General features: G+C 54.3%; 1 protein-coding gene across 1 annotated transcript; it reads right to left on the bottom strand.

Annotated features, from left to right (window-relative positions):
* Positions 1-314: 314 nt before the first annotated feature.
* LOC136303332 (zinc finger protein 345-like) lies at positions 315-8,123 on the bottom strand. Its single transcript, XM_066207032.1, has 2 exons — positions 8,074-8,123; positions 315-2,050 (listed from the first exon to the last, which is right to left on the bottom strand). Exon 2 carries the CDS (start codon positions 2,021-2,023, stop codon positions 947-949), a length of 1,077 nt encoding a protein of 358 aa, XP_066063129.1. The 5' UTR covers positions 2,024-2,050; positions 8,074-8,123; the 3' UTR covers positions 315-946.
* Positions 8,124-21,034: the final 12,911 nt, after the last annotated feature.

Below are 21,034 nucleotides of genomic sequence, written 5' to 3'. Positions count from 1 at the left end.
CCAAGGCCCTCCCAGGAACCCTCAACTCCCTCAAACCCAGCATCCCCCACAGTCCCTGCAAGTTCCCCCCATGGCACCGGCCATGGCCATGTCCCCACATGTCACTGGCCATGTCCCACCATGTCCTCACCCACAACTGTCTCCCCACCATGTTTCCATCCCTCTCATTGTCCCCCACGTCCTTATCTGTGCCCGTGTTCCCCCCGTGTCCCCATGAATGGCCACGTCCCACTCAAATGTCCATGTGCGCCCATGCCACTCTCCATGTCTCTGTCCCACCATGTTCATGTCCCCCCCATCATCCCAACCATGTCTTAGTTCAACGTCTTTATTTTTACCCCACTGTTGGATATTTAAATGGATGAAGAGAAATGAAAAGCAAACCAAGGCCAAAAGAAAAGAATTTCCCTGTCCATGCCGGCTGAGGATCCACGTGCTTGGGTCGGAGGGAAGAACCATTTTTGGAGGGATTTCCACCCCACTGCCTCCAAAATCTTGGTCTTGGCCCCAGATCATCACCATGTGGCTGCACAAGATGCCCTCGGGCAATAGGAAATCAAAATCGTGTGGAATCCCTGAGGTTGGAAAAGATCTCGAAGACCATCCAGTATTCCTTGATGCCACCAAAAGATAGGACTGAACGAAAAAAATTTTCTGTTGTGGAAAGTCAACATATCCACTCTCCCTAAGGAATTGCCAATGTCAGTCTGCGTCACAAGGGATGTTTCTGCCCCTGTGTTCATCCAGGTGCCCACGGGGAGACAGGAAGATGTGGATCCCCCACAGCCAGGTGTCTTCCCAACACAGATCACCAGGACCACGGATCACCAGGGCTCTGCCCAACGGGGGTCACTGGGGATCATCCAACGCCGATCCTCTCATGGGGAATGGAGCTGGAGCAGCGCACGAAGCTCTTCCCGCACTCTGTGTGCTCTAAGGGCTTCCCTTAGTGGTGCCTCTGTTGGTGTCTGGTCACGTTAGATCTGTCTGAGAAGCCCTTCCCACACTCAGGACACTCGTAGGGCCTCTCCCCAGTGTGGATGCGCCGGTGCCTGATGAGGGTGGAGTTGTACTTGAAGCCCTTCCCGCAGTCGGGGCAGCGGAATGGCCTCTCATCCGTGTGAATCCGCTGATGTTGGAGGAGTTCGGAGCTCCTTACAAACCTCTTCCCACACTCAGGACACTCATAGGGCCTCTCCCCAGTGTGGATGTGCTGGTGGTATATCAGGTTTGACCTCCATCCAAAGCTCTTCCCACAATCCAAGCAGGTGTAGGGCCCTTCCCCCGTGTGGATCACCTGGTGCCGGATCAGGTCATAGCTTCCTCTGAAGCTCTTCCCACATTCCCCACACTTGTAGGGCTTTTCCCCAGTGTGGATCCTCTGGTGTTCCCTCAGCTGGAATCTCTGGATGAAGCTCTTCCCACATTCCCCACACCTGTGGGGCTTTTCCCCCGTGTGGATCCTCTGGTGTTTCCTCAAGCCGGAGCTGTACCTGAAGCTCTTCCCACATTCCACACATCCATAGGGCCGTTCCCCACTGTGGAGCCTCTGGTGCTGCATAAGACTGCCCTTCTGGCCGAAGCTCATCCCACATTCCCCACACTCACAGGGCCGTTCTCCGGTGTGGATCATATGGTGTTTCACCAGGTGGCCCTTCCGGCTGAAGCTTTTCCCACACTCCCCACACTTAAAGGGCCGTTCCCCGGTGTGGATCCTCTTGTGTTGGATCAGGTGGGAGCTCCAGGCGAAGCTCTTCCCACATTCCCCACACTCGTAGGGCCGTTCCCCAGTGTGGATCACCTGGTGCTGGATCAGGTGGCAGCTGTAGCTGAAACCCTTCCCACATTCCAGGCACTTGTGGGACTTCTCCCCTCCATGAGGCTTCTCCACCAGCTCTGAGCTCCGGCTGGATCTCCGGCCGCCCTCCTGGCACAGGGCGGGTCTTTCCTCCTCGCAGCTCCCTGGGCTGGGTTTGCAGCCCATCCTCCTGCGGGATCTCCGGGGCTTTTCCTCCTTCTCCATATGGACACTCCTTGGGAATGACAAATCCTGGTTTGGGGAAAAAACAAGAGGAGAGTGCCTTAGGCTGGGGGTTTCTCCTTGCCCAAGTTCATCTCAGGAAGTCATTGCTACCTCGTGTCTCTAAGAACCTCCAAAACACCAAGATTCAGCGCACAAGTCCTCCAAATGTCAAGATACAGCTCAAAAACTCCACAAATACTGTAATTTACACCAAACTTTCTCCAAAATATAAAGATGCAGCCCCTTGCAATAAACCAAGACACCAACATTTAGGCCCAATAATACTCAGAAAAACCAAGATTCACTCCCACGAAAATGATGAAGACCCGTAAACAGGGAACCCCCATGAAAGGAAGAAAGGAAAGTGTCTTTACAAACGGATGCTGCGAATCTGCTTGGGGATAGGGCCAGGCACTTGGACATAAGGAAGGGACAGAAGAAGCCATCACTTCCGCAAAATGTTACTAACTGACCACACAGACTGCTGCTCAGCCAAGGTCCTGCTAAATCCATGAACATTGAGAAGAAGAACAAGGACATAACAGAGATATGAACATCGTTACCTATACAGAAGTGGGGTGCATATTAAGGGAGGGTATGTAGTAGGTGGATTGGGAAGTCTGTACCTCCCAATACTTCAGCCAATGAGGAAAAGGAGAGGGAGATGCAGCCAGGAAAATTAGGATGGAAAGGAGACTGTGTGCTCCAACAGCTGGAGAGATCCCAAGGGAAATGTCCCATAGCTTCTCCCTTTTTCTATAAATGAAATTACTTTTACAAGACTCCTCTGTCTTCTTTGTGGACACAAACCCCTGGTGATGTCAATTTTTCCACACACCTTGGGGCTCCTCTGGAATTCCTTCCACCGTCCGGGGCGGCGGGCAGTGAGTGGAGCTGAAGGTGCCTCACCCAGTTTGGGTGATCGGCTCCCTGGGGTGGCGGCGGCACCGGGGGTTTGACTGGGGACCCGAGAGTGTCCAGGAGACAGATCAGCAGTGACACATCAGGGGGGGTCTGTGAAGAGTCGGCAGGGAGAGAGCACTGAAAATCTCATCAGTGAGGACACTGGGATCTTCAGAGAGTGAACATGGCAGGGCATCCATGGAGGGTGGAAAAGGGAAAGCCAGGAAGGCGTCCTGGCAAAAGGGATGATGATCCCGAAATATCTCTGAAGGGTCCCTTTGGAGAATGTTGAGGCAGTCTGCACATTCTCATTAATTACTCCCAGAGGTAATTAAGGACATGGACACCCAGCAAGGCAATAAAGGAAGTCCAGAAGGGATTTAGACAAGTGGGGATGGATGGCGTTGGTGTGCTGGGAAGGCACTGGGTGAAGGGGAGTGTGCAGGAATATGGTTAATGCAAGAAGCAGCAGGAGGAATCTCTGCAGTAAAAATAAGGATGATGGAAAAGAGGAGGAAGAGAAAAATACTGAGGACTGGGACATTTTTCAGCAGGGTCTTATCCTCTAAATTTGCCAGCTGCTGCAGATCCTTTGAACCCCCAGTTTCCAGGAGAGGAAAACAAGGAGGTCAGGATCCCAGGGGGGTTCTCCGTGCTGGGGAGCGGCAGCAGCGGGCGCAGAGGTGCGGCACCGGGAGCAGGGGCTGGGGGCCTGTGGGGAGCTGTGGGGCAGCCGGGGCTCAGCAGGAAGGAAGGAACAGCTAGGAAATGTGGATGGATCGAGATTCTCCTTTAAGGATTTTGTTTGGGTCACTGGAGAAAGGAATGACTCTGCAGAAAGCTCAGCAGCGGTCAGAGGAGGAGCACCCACAGGCACTCAGGGGGGCTGCAGGAGCGGCACAAGAAGCCCCTGGAGCACTTGGGCACAAAGGCACAGCAGGTGAAGGCAAGAAGGGAGGAGGAAAAGGCCAAACTGGAGGCAAAGGCCATGGCAGAGTTTCTACAGCCCCTGAGGGATGAACCCCAGCGCCCAAGGGGGCCCCAGCACCGAGGGGACGGGCTCGGCCACAAGCACCTGGCACAGGCATTGCCCTCCTCGGCGGGGGAGAGCCCACCCAAACAGCCCCTGGCAAGGAAGCAGGGTTCCATCTGCAGGCCACAAGGACACTGCAGGCACACACAGCAGCACCCTCAGCAGGAGCAAGTCCACCCCTGCATGGACATGGATTCCTGGGGCTGCCAGAGCTCCCATTCCACCAGGGACCCACCACACTGCAGCCCTTGACAACATTCAGGCTGGGGCTGCATCCACACGAGGCCTTTCCTCATACACACAGGGGCCTCTCCATCCACTCTGGATCTTAGACCTAAGGGGGGAAAATCCCAAAAATGTCTTTAATTATTCAGGAGACAAGTGGGAAAGATGAGCAGATGTGTTTTATCCAACCACTATCAGCAGATGTGGGGGATGGGTTTGAAATGCAGGAATTTTTACTTGTTCCTAATTGTGATTGTAATTTACTGGGAAGGCATTTGATGGCTAAACTGGGAATGCAAATTAATACTGTAAAAGATGATACAGAGGCCAGTTCTGTGGTACCTTTGTGTCAAATGTCTGGCAAGGCCTGTGCTGAAGTGAACCCACAAGTGTGGGCAGCGCCAGGGAAAGAGGGAAAATCAGATACCCAGCCTCTCCAAATGACTCTGCAGCAACCAGGACAAGTGGTGTCTAAAAGCAATCCCCTGTTCCAAGGGAGGGAAGGAAGGGCTTACAGCCTGTTATCCAGCCCCTGTTCAAGGCAGGGCTTTGGGAGCCAGGCATCTCTCCCTATAATGCTCCTCCTATGCTGCCAACCAAGAAATCAGATGGAATCCACAGAATGGTGCAGGACCTAAGAAGAAGAAATGAGATGATCAAACCCAGGCACCTCACAGTCTCAGATCCTTACACCAGCTGGAACCAGGTTCCCTCCTCACACTGCTGCCGTTCAGGACTTGATGTCAAAGATGATTTCTGGGGATGCCCACTGACACAGGATGCTGAACAGGATTTGGCCTTTGAGTGGGAACAAGAGGGAGAAGGGGAAATGGGAAAGACATGGACGGTCCTCCTGCAGGGATGCACAGAAGCACCAGCCTTATTCAGGCAAGCCTTGCAGGAAATATCAAAAGAATTTACCTCACCCCCAGGGACAGGGATAATGCAGGATGAGGATGACTTGCTTCAGTCAAGAGGACAAGAAGTGGTAGAAGAAGCCTCTGGGGAATGGCTCCATTTTCAGGCTAAAAAGAAACTTTGAGTATGTGAAAAAAAAAAGCGCAAAAGGTGGAGAAAGAAGTTAAATATTTGGGGCATTATTCGACGGAAGGTTTGTAGTGAATTGACCCACAGAAAGTCCAGGGAATCTCAGAAGTAACGCTACCCAGGATAAAAAGGAGCTGGGACAATTCTGAGGATTAATAGGGAATTGGAGGACTGGATTGAGGATTCTCTGTTCTAGCCAGAACATTGTGTGACATTTTAACCCCAGACAGCCTCAATGTTATGGTATGGACATGAGAAAGAGAACAAAACATGAGAAAATGAAAAAACGAAAATGATGGATGCCCCAGCCATGGCTCTCCCAGACTCCCAAAAGGAATTGGAATTGTCTGTGGATGTTAAACAGGCCACGACTGACCCCGCACTGAAGGCACCGGAGCAGCAGCCAGGGCTCCACAGCGGGGGAAGCCCCTGTGCCTGCCCACAGATCCTCTGCTGGATCTGTGGGTCAGACTGTAGAAAGTTTAGGGAAAATTCAGTAAAACTCACGTGTCATGGAATGATTTTCGCTGCACACCCAGGCTACGTGTAGATGAAATGGTTTCTGTTGCACATCCTGGCCAAAATCAAGTAATGCCTTGACTCTCTAACACTAAATGTATTATTGGAGAATTACTGTTTTTCTCGCAGTTTCAGAGAAACGATTACACCATCAGAATAATCTCTCATAATAATCCTACTTTTAAATTGTCAGTTATGTTTGGACCAGGGGTGTGAGAAACAATTTTTAGTCCTAGGAGAAGAAGCAGAAAAAACTTGATGGCTTCGGAATGTTTTTGTGTATGTTTGTGGAAGGCACTTAGTGATGGCAAAATTTTGGTATGGGTTTTTCGATGTTCACCGTTAGGTTGCATTTTACAAAACCAGAAGAGCTTTAAAAGCGACCCTTTAACAGTAAACAGTGAAAAGAATTAAACTGTTAAATTCACAGTTAAAACAAAAGTAGATTGTAGGGAACCACATGAGAGTCACTCCATGGCTGCTCTGGAAGAGAAGCTTCCTTCCAGGCAGCCAGGAGAGGAGCTTTAGAAATGCAAATTAACACTGCTGGGGAAAAGTGTGGACAATGCACCAGGCTCTACTTGCCCGGGGGAGGAATTGGGCTGATTCCCTCTGTCCCTCACCCCAAGCTCTGCCTGCTGGCACAGATGGAATTGGCACAGCCAAAGGCAGAGCCGACAGTGAGGAGATCAGACTCTGCAACACAAATTGCTTCAGCTGCAAAGGGAAACAGCAAATGGAGAATGTTGTGAAAACTTCACTAAAAGAAGTGGAGGGGAATCATCCCTCTCCCCACTCCAACATGTGCTCTCACTGTCTGTGTCACACAGGGAGCATTAGACCACTGGGGTGTTTGTGCTACCACAGGTTCAGAGAAATCACTTGGGAATCCAAGTGTGTGATGATTTAATTAGAAAAAAGAGATCAATTGATGCAGCCCTGGCTGGAGGGAGCACCCAAAAATGGGAAAAGATGAACGGCCATCAGAACAAATCCTGCAACACCATGGACCAGCCCCAGGGAACCCGAACCAATTCAGATCAGGGGCCAGAGAACCCACTGATCATTTCAATGGCAGAATTAGATTACAAGACGTCCACAAGACAGATCCAGCTCCTCAGCCTGGCCCACCAATCCACTCAAACGAAGAATGCAACATTTCACCGTGGGATGGGATCAGATTATCTATTAGCAGAAGGAGGAGGACAGTGTGGAAATTAAGTGACTCAAGATGCTGTTGACAAATAGATGACAACAGAAAACTGGTGAAACAGATAACAAAGGAAATAAGAAAGCAGCTCATGTTCCGGTCCAACCGTGGAAAGGATGGGAATGGGACACGGTTTCGTGGTTCCCTGGCACACCATGGGTTAAACGAAGGCTCTTTCTCCTCCGTTGTGCTCCAGCAACTCTCATCTTTGGACCGTGCAGGACACCTCGCTGAGGGCAGCTCATTCAGCAGCTGAGCAAGGGGATGCAGGTGGCAGCCAGGCCTCCTGATCCACACACGGCTACAAAAGGACAGGGAATGAGGCCACTGACAATAATCCCAAAGTCAAAGAGGACCCAGCAAGAAAAAACAGAGTGAATCAGTGAATCTGCTTGGACATAGGGACAGGGACTTGGAGAAAGGAAGGAATGAGAAAAACCATCAGTTTCAGAAAACGTTACTCATTGACATGGACTGCTGCTCAGCCAAGGTCCTGCGAAATTCCTGAACATCAAAAAGAAGAAAAAAGACTGAACAGAGCCATGAATATCGGATGTTATACAAAAGGGGGGTGCATATTAACGAGGACATGCAGGCGGCGGATCGGGAAGTCGGAACTTTCCAAGGACCTTCGCCACTGGGCAAAGGGACAGGGAGATGCAGAAGGGAAAATCAGGATAAAAAGGAGGTCGAGTACGACAACAACTGGAGAGACCCCACGGCAAACGCCGCACGGCCTCTCCCTTGGTTCAGGAATAAAGTCACTTTTACAGGACTCCTCGGTCTCCTCTGGGGACACAAACCTCTGGCCACGGGAATTTTCCCGCACAGCCCCGGGGACAGGGCGGCCACCTCCGTCCCACCCGCAGGAAGCGGGACGAGGCAGCGCTGCTCCGGCACCGGCTCCTGCCGAGGCAGCGGCGGGAAGGAGACCGCGGGCAGCCGCTCCCGCAGCGCCCTCAGGCCACGGGGAACACGGCGCCGACACGGCACAAGGAACCCGCCAGAGCCCCCTGCCGCCCCCTCCGCCCGCAGCCGGCCCCGAGCCCCGGCAGAACCGAGCGCGGCTCCCACCCGCGCTGGGGCCGCCTCCGAGCTCCGCCGCCGCCTCACCGGGCTCCGGCCGCTGCCGCCGCTCCCGGGCCCGCACACACGCTCCGCCAATGGCGCCTCTGCCGAGCCACGCCCGCCCGGGGGGCGGGCCCGGGGGCCGGGCTTGGCCCAGCTCGGCCCAATCGGCACGCGAGATTCCAGAGTGACGGCACAATTCACCAATGGCAGCGAGCCAAGGGCGGGCTCTGCACACGGCCCACACCCGCCCCGCGCTCTCAGGCCCCGCCCCCGGGCTGTGTGAGGGGAAAGCCGCAGATGAGGAACAGCGCTGGGACGGGCCCGGGCCCGAGTCGGGATTGAGCTGGAAACACAAACAAACTTCTCCGCATCTCCCGGCCCGCCTTTCCCAGGCCGGCGTGTTCCCCGGCACCGGCTCCGAGGAAAGCCGTCACTTCTCCTGGCCATAATTATGAGCATGAAGTGCACGGCTTTGATTTCGCCAAAAAAAGAGGGAAGACCCCCCAAGGCCCTTGGGCTGAGTGGAGGAGGGGAGAGATTTCTGGCAGAAACTTCCAAAAATCTTTTTTCCTGAGGCTGGGAAGAGCAAACCAAACCCAAGCGAGGTGGGTCCCACCCCTCAGCATCGCCCCCCTGCCGTCCCAGCTGAAGCCCTCGCCGGCTGCTCCGGGCTGGATGGGCAGACTGGGAGCGCTGGGAAGGGGCCCCGGCTCAGGGCGCAGCCCCCGGGGCAGCCCCACGGCCCCCACGGCAGCTCCAAGGCTCCGCCAGCCGGGACGGGACGTGGGAGGGGGAGCAGGGCAGGGACGGGGCTGCCGGCGCCGGGGGAACACGAGGGACACCGGGGGCACTTCGCAAGCATTCAGTAAAAACCCCAAAATTATAAAGAATACAGAAACAGCAGCAACAGTGGCACCCTAAATACTGATGGAGGACATGCAGGGTCATTCCACAAAAGGCTCTGAATTGGAAGGGACCCACAAGGATCGAGTCCAACCCTTAAGGTAATGATACCTATGGGGTTAAATCACACATTGGCATTATTGGCACCTTGCCCCAACCAAGGTCACATCCACATGGAAGCACTTGTTTGTGGTCTGTTTTCACAGTGTTATACCTATAGAGATATAAAAGCTTAGTGTATAAATAGTGTTAGAAGAATGCATTTGAAATCTGTTTCCACAGTGTTATACCTACATATATATACAGGCTTAGTGTATAAATGTGTAGTTCAAGAGAAACAGGATGAGTCCTGGAGTGGCTGCAGAAGGAGAAAGGAACTCCCAGCCCCAGCACAGGCAGCCACACGTCAGGTTCCACATCACGTCCTATTCCTGCAGGTTCATCTCCTGGAGACCAGGCACTGAGGTGACCCTGAGACCAAAGAGGGTGAGATGTTGATGAGATCAGGTACTGAGGTGACCCTGAGGGTCAGTGCAAGGCAGACACTGCGCCTGAGGAAGGACATCCCAGGGTTTGGAAAAGGGGCAAAGCTGTGACTGCCCAGCACAGAGAAGGTGCTTTGTCCATCCCCTGTCACAGGCGAGTTTGGGGTCTGCTGCACAGATAGGGCATTGGATTTGAGCAGGTCACACTCCCAAAATGATTCTCAGCCAGGTATACACACTCTGCATTGCCCAGGACAGGAACCCTGCAAGGAGGAGCAGAGACAATGCTGGCACACAAAAGGACACTTCCTGCCCCATCCCCTGTCCATCCCCACATGCCCCGACATGCCCCCCAGGTCCTGCTCGGCTCCCTGGGACTCACCAGGAGTTGAAGCTGCTGCCGTCCTCCCACTGAAGCTGCTGTCCCCGTCTGCGAAGCCCAAGCCAGTAACCGACTTTCCAGCTGAGGCGGAATAGGAACTCCTGGGAAGTGGAGAGGAGCCGGCAGTGGGAGCTGCACCCCCAGCCCAGGAGCCCCCAGGCTCCCCTCGGCCACCCCATACCCTCCCAGCCCCTCACTCACCATTTCCTCATCCCTGAGCACGGCCAGGGAGGCCCCGAGCTCAGAGCACTGAGCCTGACCCTGATCCCAGGTGCGCTCATCCTTCGAGAGGAAGTGGCACATCCCATTGTACCCAACCCACCCAGCAGGACAGGCCAGCAGCCGCGGAGTGTCAGGAACAACTGGAGTATTTCCTTGTCTTCCCCCTGCAGAGGGAAGAGGAGAAGGTCCAGGATTCCCCTCCACAGGCAATAGGGACCCTGCTGTGCCCCCAGGGGCTGGGCTGAGGCAGCTGCCCCTCCCTTACCTGACAGCACAGCCAAGGCCAGCACCAAAGCCAGGACCAGGATCACGAGCAGAGCCAGGACCAGAGTGACCTTGGGATGGGATATGAACCTCTCCCCTGGAGCAGTAAAGAGCCTCTGGCTGTGAGGACGGGGCTGTCCTGAGCGCGCCCAGCCCTCACATCCCCCCACCCAACACCCGGGGGACACAGGAGGGACCCCCCATTCTGCGGGGGGTCCCCAGGTCACTTGAAAGCCAGGGCTGGGGCTGAGAGAGGCGGGCAGATCCCAGTGGTGCAGTTTGGGAGATGGGGAAGTGAAAGTGAGCGAGGGAGTGTGAGGGAACAGGGGGAACAGGGGGAAAGGGGGAATATTAGGGAATTCACCTGGGTCCCCTCCTCAGACCCCCCTGGATCTCCCTGGACTGCCCTGACAGCCTCCATGGCTACGCACTGTGGGACCCCCGGGCCGGGCTGTGCTGAGCTCCGGGGCCCTGCACTCAAACTCTGCCTGGAACTTGCTGGGTTTGTCCCAAAGCAGGGGAAGCAGCGGGAGCAGTGGATCCAGTTTTTCTTGTGGGGAGGGGTTCCTAACCCTGGGCCGGTAGATCCCCAGTTAGCTCTGATTGCTGGCAGCGCCAGGGGCCATTCCTGAATCTGCTTGCAGTCTCAGGTAATGGTGCAGAACAAGGCTGTTGTTCTACGGCAACAGGTGTTGGAGTGTCCAGGTTTCAGAGCAAGGACCAGAGAAGGCTCTTTTCCATATGGTTTCTCAGAGATCTTTATTCCCCAAGAGAGGGGGGACGAAAAAGAGATCGAACAAAGCCTGTGTGCTCACCTTTCAACTGGGGGATAGAGAGCGCGAAGCAGAAAGGTGATTGACCCCAGGCTGGACTGACAGGTATTTCTCTATAACATAGGGCAGGGTCAGGGGGAAAATGGACAGCTGACCAAAGCTTCCAGAGCAAGGGCAGGGTCAGGAGAGATGGACAGAGGGACAGGGGGGGAGATACCTTTGGACGGTACCTGATTTATTGGGGGGAGAAGCAGGGATGAACCATTGGGATCCAACTCCAAAACAGCTTAACAAAACCCACCACCAGAGGTTCCCATCCCCAGGGGAGTAGGACTGGGCACTGGGACTCCAATCTCTGATTCCAAATCTCTCCTCTCCTCTCCTCTCCTCTCCTCTCCTCTCCTCTCCTCTCCTCTCCTCTCCTCTCCTCTCCTCTCCTCTCCTCTCCTCTCCTCTCCTCTCCTCTCCTCTCCTCTCCTCTCCTCTCCTCTCCTCTCCTCTCCTCTCCTCTCCTCTCCTCTCCTCTCCTCTCCTCTCCTCTCCTCTCCTCTCCTCTCCTCTCCTCTCCTCTCCCTTTGGGTGATCATAAATCCCAGAGCAGCTTAAGAGCCCCATTGCAAGTTCAGGTTTCCCAGGAAAGGGAGGCCTGGGTGTGAGGTGCCCCAGGATGGCCAGGAGTGTGGGTCTGGGGGCCCCCGAGGCCACAGAAACAGGGGATCAAGGGTCTGGGAGAGGAGGATAGGCGGGAAAGAGGGTGCAGGGGGATGTTGGTGGGAGATAAGGGGCTGCAGGGCATCCCGGAGCTGAGGATGGAGATGCAGGGGGGTCCCAGTGCCCAGGAACGCGGCAGGGGGGCAGGATCTGGGAAACAGTGGTGGTTGCCAGGAAGGGACCGGGACAGAGAGGGATGGACTGGGACAGACTGGGACGCTGAGACACGCCAGGACTGGGACAAGAACCCATTGGCAGCAGAATTGGGGCAACAGGGATCGTACTGGGATCTACTGGGACCACACTGAGGGCTACTGGGAGCATACTGGAGACAACTGGGAGCAGATGAGCATGACTGCGAGCATGCTGGGGACAACTGAGATGTACTGCGAGAGACTGGGAGTGGTTTGGATCATCCTGACACTGACTGAAATCATACTGGGAGTGATCAGATCTATTGTAGGAGTGAACAAGAGAAACTGGAACAATGCAGGGAATAACTGGGATCATGCTGGGAGGAGGTGGGCCCATGCTGGGGTCATGCTGGGGTCATACAAGATCACTTGGAGTGACTGGCAAAGTCCTGGGGGTGTCTGGGATCATACTGGGTGAGACAGGGATCAAACTGGACTGATACTGGGAGTGTCTGGAGGTTACCGGGATCATACTGGGTAACTGGACTTACACTGTGAGCAAGTGGGACCACAGCAGGGGCAAATGGCATCATAGAAGGTGTCACTGGGTTCGTAGTGGAATTGACTGGGGCCACACTGAGCTGTTCCTGAGAGGGACTGAAAGGAAACGTACAGGGCATGAGTGGGAGCCACGGGGACCATGTTGTGGACAACTGGGATCCTAGCGGGGGCGATTTGGAACATCCTGGGGGTGACAGGGATCATCCTGGGGGTGACCAGAAACCACCACTGAGGCGGCGGCGGAGCTCGGAAGCGGCCCCAGCGCAGGTGGGAGCCGCGCTCGGTTCTGCCGGGGCTCGGGGCTGGCTGCGGGCGGAGGGGGCGGCAGGGGGCTCTGGCGGGTTCCTTGTGCCGTGTCGGCGCCAGGTTCCCCGTGGCCTGAGGGCGCTGCGGGAGCGGCTGCCCGCGGTCTCCTTCCCGCCGCTGCCTCGGCTGAGCCCATTCCCCTGCTTGCGCTGGCAGGTGCCATCAAATGCATCCCAGGATCCCATCTCCCCACCTGAAGCCTCCAGTGCCCACCCTGTCCTGGGCTGGTGGCAGCCAGCCTGACAAAAACCAACAGCCACGGGCCACCAGCGCCCAGGGGCTCAGAAGCAGGCGAGGGACGCTTTGGTTGGCAGGAACGGAAGGGCCGGGGCTGCTCCCCTGCCTCTCTTTGCCTTGGGTTAGGATTCAATTTTCTTGCCTCTGTCCGAGGGGATAAAGGCATGGTCTTTCTCCAAGACAGGGCAGGTTTTTCCCTAGCATGGAGCCTTCCCCATGGCCCTTCTGGCCTTCCCCAGGCCCCTTCTGCCCTCTTGCAGAACCAGTGGCATTTTCCGCCACACACAGTTTGTAACCCAGAGTCGAGTGCAGCCCAGAAGGCTCCAAGCAAGTCCTTCCAGGCTGACTCTGCAGATGCCGAGGCTGCTCTGGCCTCTGCCAGGCCTCTGCTGGGGCTCAGCTCTGGGCAAGGCTGGGCCCACTGTGGCCTCGCATTGCTCCGTGCAGCTGAGTCACAGGGGGAGAAGGATGGCACATGTCAAGGGAGTTGAGGTTGAAGGGAGTTTTTATTCCAAAAGCTGCCGTAACAAACAGGGTGTCACAACAACCAGAACAAACAGGCTGTCCTAACTACCAGAACTAACTGGCAGTGCTAACTACCAGAACTAAGTAGTTGTCCCAAGGAGAAGAGAAAGCGCTTCATGTCCTCCGCTGCTCTTTCAGTTGCTTTGCTGCAGTGATCAGAGGGGTCAGGCTGGAGAGAGGCTTGGCTGATGCTAAAAATGGGTGCTGGCCAAAGGATAAAAAAGAAAGAAGTGAAGCGTTACTTTCCAAAGTCAAGTTCCTCCCAGGCTCTGTTGCAACAGGACAAAGGGAAATGGATTTGAACTGCAGGGAGGGAAGCAGGCTCAGATTAGATGTAAGGGAGAATTTTGGTTTTTCACCAGGAGAGTGGGGAACACACTGACAGAAGGTGCCCAGAGATGTGGGAGGTGCCTCCTCCCTGGAAAGAGCCAAGCTCAGCTCAGGCAGGGCTCTGGGGCACCTGATCTGCTTGAAGATGTCTGCGCCCATTGAGGGCACCAGGTGCAGAGGACCTGGAAAGGAGCCTGCCAAGCCAAACCGGGCGAGGATTCTGCTTGCTTTGCGCGTGCAAAGCAGCCAGCCTGGAGATTACGGGAGAGGGCCCCAGAAGAAAACCCCTCCCTGCCGCTGCTGTTTCCCCTGCAGCCGCTTGGCATTCACCTGCAGCAGCTCCTGGGCAGACCAGCGCCGCTCCTCGTCCCACTCCAGGCTGCACTCGAGGAAGTCCCGCAGCAGAGCCGACAGGCGCCGGGGCTCCTGCAGCCGCGGAGTCCCGTTCTGCCGGATCAGAGTGCGAGCCTGCAGGAAAAGCAAACACAGCACTCTGCCAGCTTCCGTCACACCCACAGTGCTCACATTGAGCCCAGCTTCTCAGCCCCAGCTCCAGGGGCACTTTCCTCCCTGGCAGAGATGCTGCTCATTTTTCTTTACCAACCAAAAAACCCAAAGCCTGATTCAGCCACAGCCATTGCAACATCCAAATGATCTGGCCTGGAGAGCCAATCTCATTGGCTTTCTTAGTAGGCACTTCCATCAGAAAGAGCAGATTTTGCTTCTCCAAATACCGACACCAGCGTTCCAGGCCATTTGCAAGAGTCACTGTGGTCTGACTGTTATTGCAAAGGATTCTTACATCAAACGCATCTCTGCAGGGACACTGACAGTCAAGGAAATTCATTTGTGATGCCCCATCCCAGAAACTGCCAGACAAAAAACAGGTTTGTGTTGCTGAAAGCTCAGGCTTGGTGACATGGAGAAAGGAGCTTGGGCTAGGAAAGAAACGTGTTAGACTTTGGGCATGTTAAATAATCATCTTGAGGTGTTAGACAACTTTCCCAGTGAGAAGAGCCGGGAGGGACTTAATCTCGCCAAACCTGTTTTACAAACTCCTTCATAGATTTCTTGTGTTTGGGGGTGGCTTTTGGGGTGCGTTTCGGGCTTTTTTGCAAGATAACATTGGAGCTGATACTGGCTTGACGTTTTCAGGTCATCCTCACAGATAGAAGAGCTGAACACCTTAAAGCCCAAAGCACATTGTTGCCAGAGACTGCAGAATATTGGTCTGTGTTCAGGCTCGAGTCCTCTGGGAATTCCCTTCCCCATGTCCAGAAACTTTCAGCTGCTCCTGCCAGGGCAGGGTCACGCTGTGCTCACAGGCCTCTGCAAACACTGGAGAATCTGCCTCTTACCATGGCCGCCGTTTCCTTGAAGTAAGGAGGTTCTCCTTCCACCATCTCGATGGTCACAATGCCCAAGGACCAGATGTCCACCTTGGGGCCGTAAGGAGAACTGGTGACAACTTCTGGGGCCATCCAGTGAGCAGTGCCCACCATGGAGCTGGGCTGGTCCTGCTCAGGGCTGAGCTGAGCGCAGAGGCCAAAATCAGCTGAGGACAGAAACAAACCCTGTCAAAGGCAGCTGGAATGAGGAAACCAACCCCAAAGATTCCCCACTCTCAGTGTGAGAATGCAGTCGTGAATACAGCTGCAAAAGTCCTCACGGCTGGAGGCAAGGAAAGATGGAACTGGACCCTTCAAGAAACCCTCAGCTTTCATGCAGTGGCTTTTACTGATTCCCTTGAAGATTTCCATTCCAACTCCTGCCCGTCTGCAAGGGCCACAGCCAGAGCAAAGCCACTCCTGACACTCCTGCTCCTCCCCTGAGCTCTCTGCAGGGGCAGCAGGAGCGCTTGTGGCAGTGCCACCAGCAGCACTTGTGGGGCTCTGGCCGCCACTGGCAAGCAGCCCCACACCCGCAGCCCGGGAGCGCCGTGCCTGGCCAGGAACACTCACCCAGCTTGACAGAGCCGTCCATTCCCAGAAGGATGTTGGAGCTCTTCAGATCCCTGTGGATCACCTGGTTGGAATGGAGGAAATCCAGGCCCTGCAGACACTGAGAGAGAAAAAGAAACACCGGGGTAAAAATCAATGGCGGGAATATATCAGCCAAGAAAGGAGAGTTTAGAATTCTGCCAGCAGAAACTTTGCTGTGACAGGCCAGGAGTGCAGTGCACACAAGCTCCAGGCAAATGGTTCCAAGGCAAAGCTGAGAAGAGCAAATCAAACCCAAAAAAGACAGAGTACCCCAACAGCAGGAAAGGGGACAAGAACAGAAGTGCAGTGATGCTGGCAGGCCATTCATTTCAGTGGCTCTTTCCTCTCCAGCTCATAAAAACAAGGCAGAAACAAAGCCCTGAGCATGGAGCCGCTCCTCTTCTCCTGCCCTTCTGGAAGGAGCATCGTGTCCAAGCCATGGGAGGCACAAGCAGGATCCCTCACCTCCCGACTGACAGCTGCCATGTCTCCTTCAGCCATGCGTGTCTGTCTGACCACATCCTGCAAAGTTCCTCCATCCATGTATTCCATCACCAGCCAGAGATCTCCATCAACAAGGAAGCTGGAAAAGGAAAACAATGGCACAGAGATGAATGTGCAGTGCTCAATTCCCCCATGGCAAAGCCTCCAGTGGGGTTTTCTTTCCAGGTCACTTGTCAATGAGGACAGAATCCCATCTGATTTTCACAGGAGACACCTGTGAAAAAGGAGAGGCCTTAGATGGCAAGCAAGTGAAAAATGCACTTTTAGCGACAGCCCAGATCAATGTGAAACCACAACACTTGCCCCCAGCTGCTTCAGCATCTGAACTCATCACTTCCACCATTCACTCCACAACAAGGCAACACAACTTCTGGAGCTATCCAGGGAGGGAGGCCGTGCAGCACTTGGGATAAAAGTGGTCAACTCTTTGGAAAACCTTGCAGAAAGTCTCTTCAGCAACAGGCAGGGCCATTGAAAAATGGGCAGATGAGGCCTTTCTGGAAACAAGAACCTGCTCTTCCTGGTAACTGAAGCAATGGAAAAGATTTGGGAAGAAGACACCAAGGGAAATAATTTCTGCCATGGATTATCAGCACTTGTTGTAAGACACAGAAAATAGGGTCCGCTTGAAGAGAAAACCAAAGTGGTGCAACAAAGGAACATGGAGGGAGTGAACTGCCAGGCTGTTGTTTTGGCAAGATATGGCCGGGTCAGGCTTCTCAAAACAGGCTACGGACTGCGGATGCCAGGAAAGATTAACGCAGGGCTCGTGCACGGGATGAGAGCTGAAGCACTCACCTGTCCAAAGAGTTGATAATGTTGGGGTTCTTCTTGTCCTTCAGGAGCAGGAGCTCATTCACAGCTCGTTCCCTCTTCTGCCCTCGGAGACTCATTTTCTTTATGGCCACCTGAAGGGACATTGCAGACCTTCAACTGGAGGAGTCTGTGGCAGGAGGCCACAGCAAACACGGAGCGAGGCTTTTTGGAGCGCCGCAGCCAGGCTGTGCCAAACTGCCTTGGGATGGGACACCAGAGCTCAGCAAGTGCCATTCCCACAGCCCATTGCTCTGCTGGCTGGGGGCTGCTTACAGGACACGTGGCCAGAGACATTTGGCCTTGTGAGCTCTGCAGAAATGGTCCCTCAGCTTCAAAGCTCTAACAACCTTCTCTGCACCTACACTCTTCTCAAATGGCCCTAGTTTACCACCACTCTTAGAATGATGATGATGATGTTCATTATTATTCAAACACATTTTGCAAGCAGGAGGTAATTCTGGTTCTGTGCAAACAGAGCAAAAGAGCTGGGAACCCTTTAGCAATTCTATGGCATTTGCTCATGATTTCAAACGCAGCTGCTCTGCTTGGGCTTGCACAACAAAGCAAACACACACATCCCATGCTCAGATGATCCCTGTCACAGGCTGGCACCCACACCAGAGCAAAAGACAACTGCAGGCTTTAGGAGAGAGCTTTGCTCTGGACATCCATCTTCTCATTGCTCTCCCTCTCTCTCTGTCAGCAGACACTCACCTCTCGTCCAGTGGCCCTGTCGAGTCCTTTACAAACGGCTCCGAAAGCCCTGCAGACAAAACAGCAGAGAGGAAAGAAGCAGTGCTTTAGACCCTGGGAGTGAAAGTCAGGCAGACAGGAGATCTTTTCTACCTGTAGCATTCAGAAAACACCTGGGCGCGTCAAGCCTTGAAAGAAGGGCGCGGCAGCCACCAGCCCTCTGCCATGCAAGGTGTGCAAGGGAAAACTGAGGCCAAACATGAAGGAAAAGTGCTGGAGCAAACCCCAAATGTTTGTGATGAATTCCTTTAGTTCAAAACCTGGGCTGGGGGCCGGCTGTCTAAAGAACTAGAAAAGAATGTATTTCATCCTTTTGCGTTTCCTGCCTAAGAGCTGCAGGATCCACAAGAGCCCTGCATCAGGGCATCATGCATTTTCCCCTTGAGTGCAGCAGCTCTGTGTCTGTTACTGGATGTGTGGGGTCTACTACTTTTGCTGAAAAGAGCCCTTCTTAGTTCATCTCTGCTTTCTGTTTGGAAGCCATTCTCTTGATAATCCTGAGCGGTGAATAGTTTTGCAAGTAAAAGATTTGAAAGCAATCTTGTTGAGAACTCTTGTCTGACAGTCAGCAGATGGTGAGTTGCTCTCTTAGGCAATCCAATTGCATGGACAGAAGATCTTCCATGTCCTGCTCCTTGCTGCAGGCAGGACACTGCCAGCCTCAGGGGCCTTTGGAGGTGCCATCTGACAACAGCTGTCAATTCTGATCAGGACTGAGAGACAGCAGCATCATCCCCCAGTGCCTGAAGGTGTCTGAAGCTCTCCTGACTTCTCACTTGATACTGCACCAGCAAAATACCTGGGCCCTGCTTGTGTAGAAGTAACTGCCTTGCACTTACCCTTGGCCAATCTGCTCCAGTTCCAGGTATTTCTCCGCAGGCTCCCCCACGCTCACGCTGTTTCCTGAAAGAAACCACATGGAAGACACTCTCTCCCAGACAGAGACCCCACCTTGCAGCAGAGCCAGAATGCAGCCCCACTCCCTGGGGGCCCTTGTTCTCATCTGGGGAAGGACAATCAGTCACTCTGGGACATTCAGCTGCAGAGCAACACCGGCTGCAGCTGATGCTGAGACACACACACAGCACCTGCTCTGGCACACAGGAACAGAGCAGACGTACTCAGCTGCATCAGGCACTGCTCCCCTCTTTCCTCTGCCTGCAGGGCTGTGCTGCTGCCAGAACCTTCAGCCCAGGATCCCGCAGCAGAGGGAGGTTCTCCGTCCTCTTCGCAAAACGCTGCAGCTTCTCCGTCCTCTTCCCAAAACGCTGCAGGTTGGCCATCGTCTTTCCAAGCCATGGGACGTTCAGCCTCCACTTCCCATGCTGGGAGACATTCACCCTCCTCTTCCCAAGCCACAGGATGTCCTCCGTCCTCATCCCACACCGGGAGATGTCCGTCATCCTCGTCCCACGCCATGGCAGCTTGGCCATTCTCGCCCTGTGCCGAGTGATGTCCACCATCCTCGTCCCACGCTGGGAGATGTCCACTGTCCTTGTCCCACACCGCGGGAGCCTCGCCGTTGTATTCCCAATCGGCGGGATGTTCACCCTCATCTCCCAGAAGAGCGGGAAGTTCACTGTCGTCTCCCGGCACAGAGGGAAGTTCACCATTATCTCCCTGAAGAGTGGGAAGTTCACCGCTGCCTTCCTCCTCTTTGGCCTCCTCTTTGGAGGCAGAGGGAGCTGGAGGAGGTGCTGATGCTGCTTTTGTGCCCTGTGGACAGACGGTAGTGTGAGGGACGGGAAGTTCCATCTCAGTTATCACCTTATTTATCCTCAGCTACACATCCAGCTGCACTAAGCAGAAATAGGCTTCCCAGCTGTTCAAACAAACAAACAATGGGCTAAAGTCGACATTGCCACTTATTGTTGGGAATTTGATACTCCACCATGGCTAAAGCCAGCAAGCAATCTTCTGCCTGCAAAACCACACCTGCAGCTCTTCAAAAGCATTTCAACAGAAAAGGAGAAAACTGCCAGGGATGCCTTTGCTGCTGCTGCTGCCGCTGCTGCTGCAAAGACACTGACAGGAACTTTCCTTCAGCCTCCCAGGCTTGCACTCGGCTGCCACACGCTGAGCTCACAACTTGCTGCACAATTCCAAACACCAAAGGTTCCCTTTGAACTCACCAAAGGAGGAGCTGCTCGAGATCCACCTGTCAGGTGCCCTGCAATGGGAGAAGGAACATGAACCAGATGCTGTCAGGAAAAGAAATGCCTGCGGTGGGAAATGCCACAGAGCAAAGCAACCCCAAGAGAGCATTTTGCTTTCACAGCATCCCTCCAGGAGCCACAGCCCCTTCACACAGCAAGCAAGAGAACAGCACCAAATACTGGGCTGTGTCAGTTCTGGGCCGGAGCAGCAAACGGAGGGAGTTCCAGGCTCGGCTGCCACACACTCTCCCCTTGAGAGTACGGAACTCCCCCAGCAACTCTCCCCTGCAAATGCTGTGCACACCCTGCTGGCTGCAGACACCCCCTTTTTTCAGCTGCAGCTGCTGGCAGCAGCTCTCCCAAACCAATGGTGTCTTCATGGCAATTTGGTTACAAAGTCAACCCAGCTCCAGAGGAAGAACAGAAAGCACACAGCAAGCTCAAAGCCACAGATGCTGCACCGAGGGAAAAGCTTGACTTACTTGCCAAGTGGGTCAAGAAATACACCGAATAAGCCACAGAGTACAGGCTGCAAACTGCAGCAACCAAATTCTGGAACATTTTGGCTGCGCTGCACACGTCTGCAGACTGTAGCCCTGCAAGCACAGAAGGACAGCCGTCAGGGTGTGGGCTGACCGCTGGGAATGCCTCGGACAGGAGGATCCTCCTGCAAGGAGCAGGCGCCCAGAGTCGCTCTGGACACTGCGGCCTCTGTGTCCCACAGCAAGAGCAACACCACGGGGACGTGGCAATGCTCCTGTGACATCACAGCAGCAGCTCATGCAAAAACCGCCTGGAAGGTTCTCCTGTGTCGCCAAGGAGCAGAAAGAATCCTCCCAGGGCACAGGCTATTGCCCAAAGGATGCAAGAGGAACTGTGAAAATGCAGCCCTAAGGACGCCTGATAGCCCAGCCTGAACACTGAGGAGGAACAAGGATGGGAGAAAACCAAAGGAAACG

This window comes from Chamaea fasciata, unplaced genomic scaffold (assembly GCF_029207755.1).
Source record: "Chamaea fasciata isolate MVZ Bird 193981 ecotype frontalis unplaced genomic scaffold, bChaFas1.0.hap1 SCAF_32, whole genome shotgun sequence".
In the NCBI taxonomy this organism is placed as follows: domain Eukaryota; kingdom Metazoa; phylum Chordata; class Aves; order Passeriformes; family Sylviidae; genus Chamaea; species Chamaea fasciata.
The sequence above is the reverse complement of the archived record's forward strand: the minus strand, read 5'-3'. Positions and strand labels throughout refer to the sequence as shown.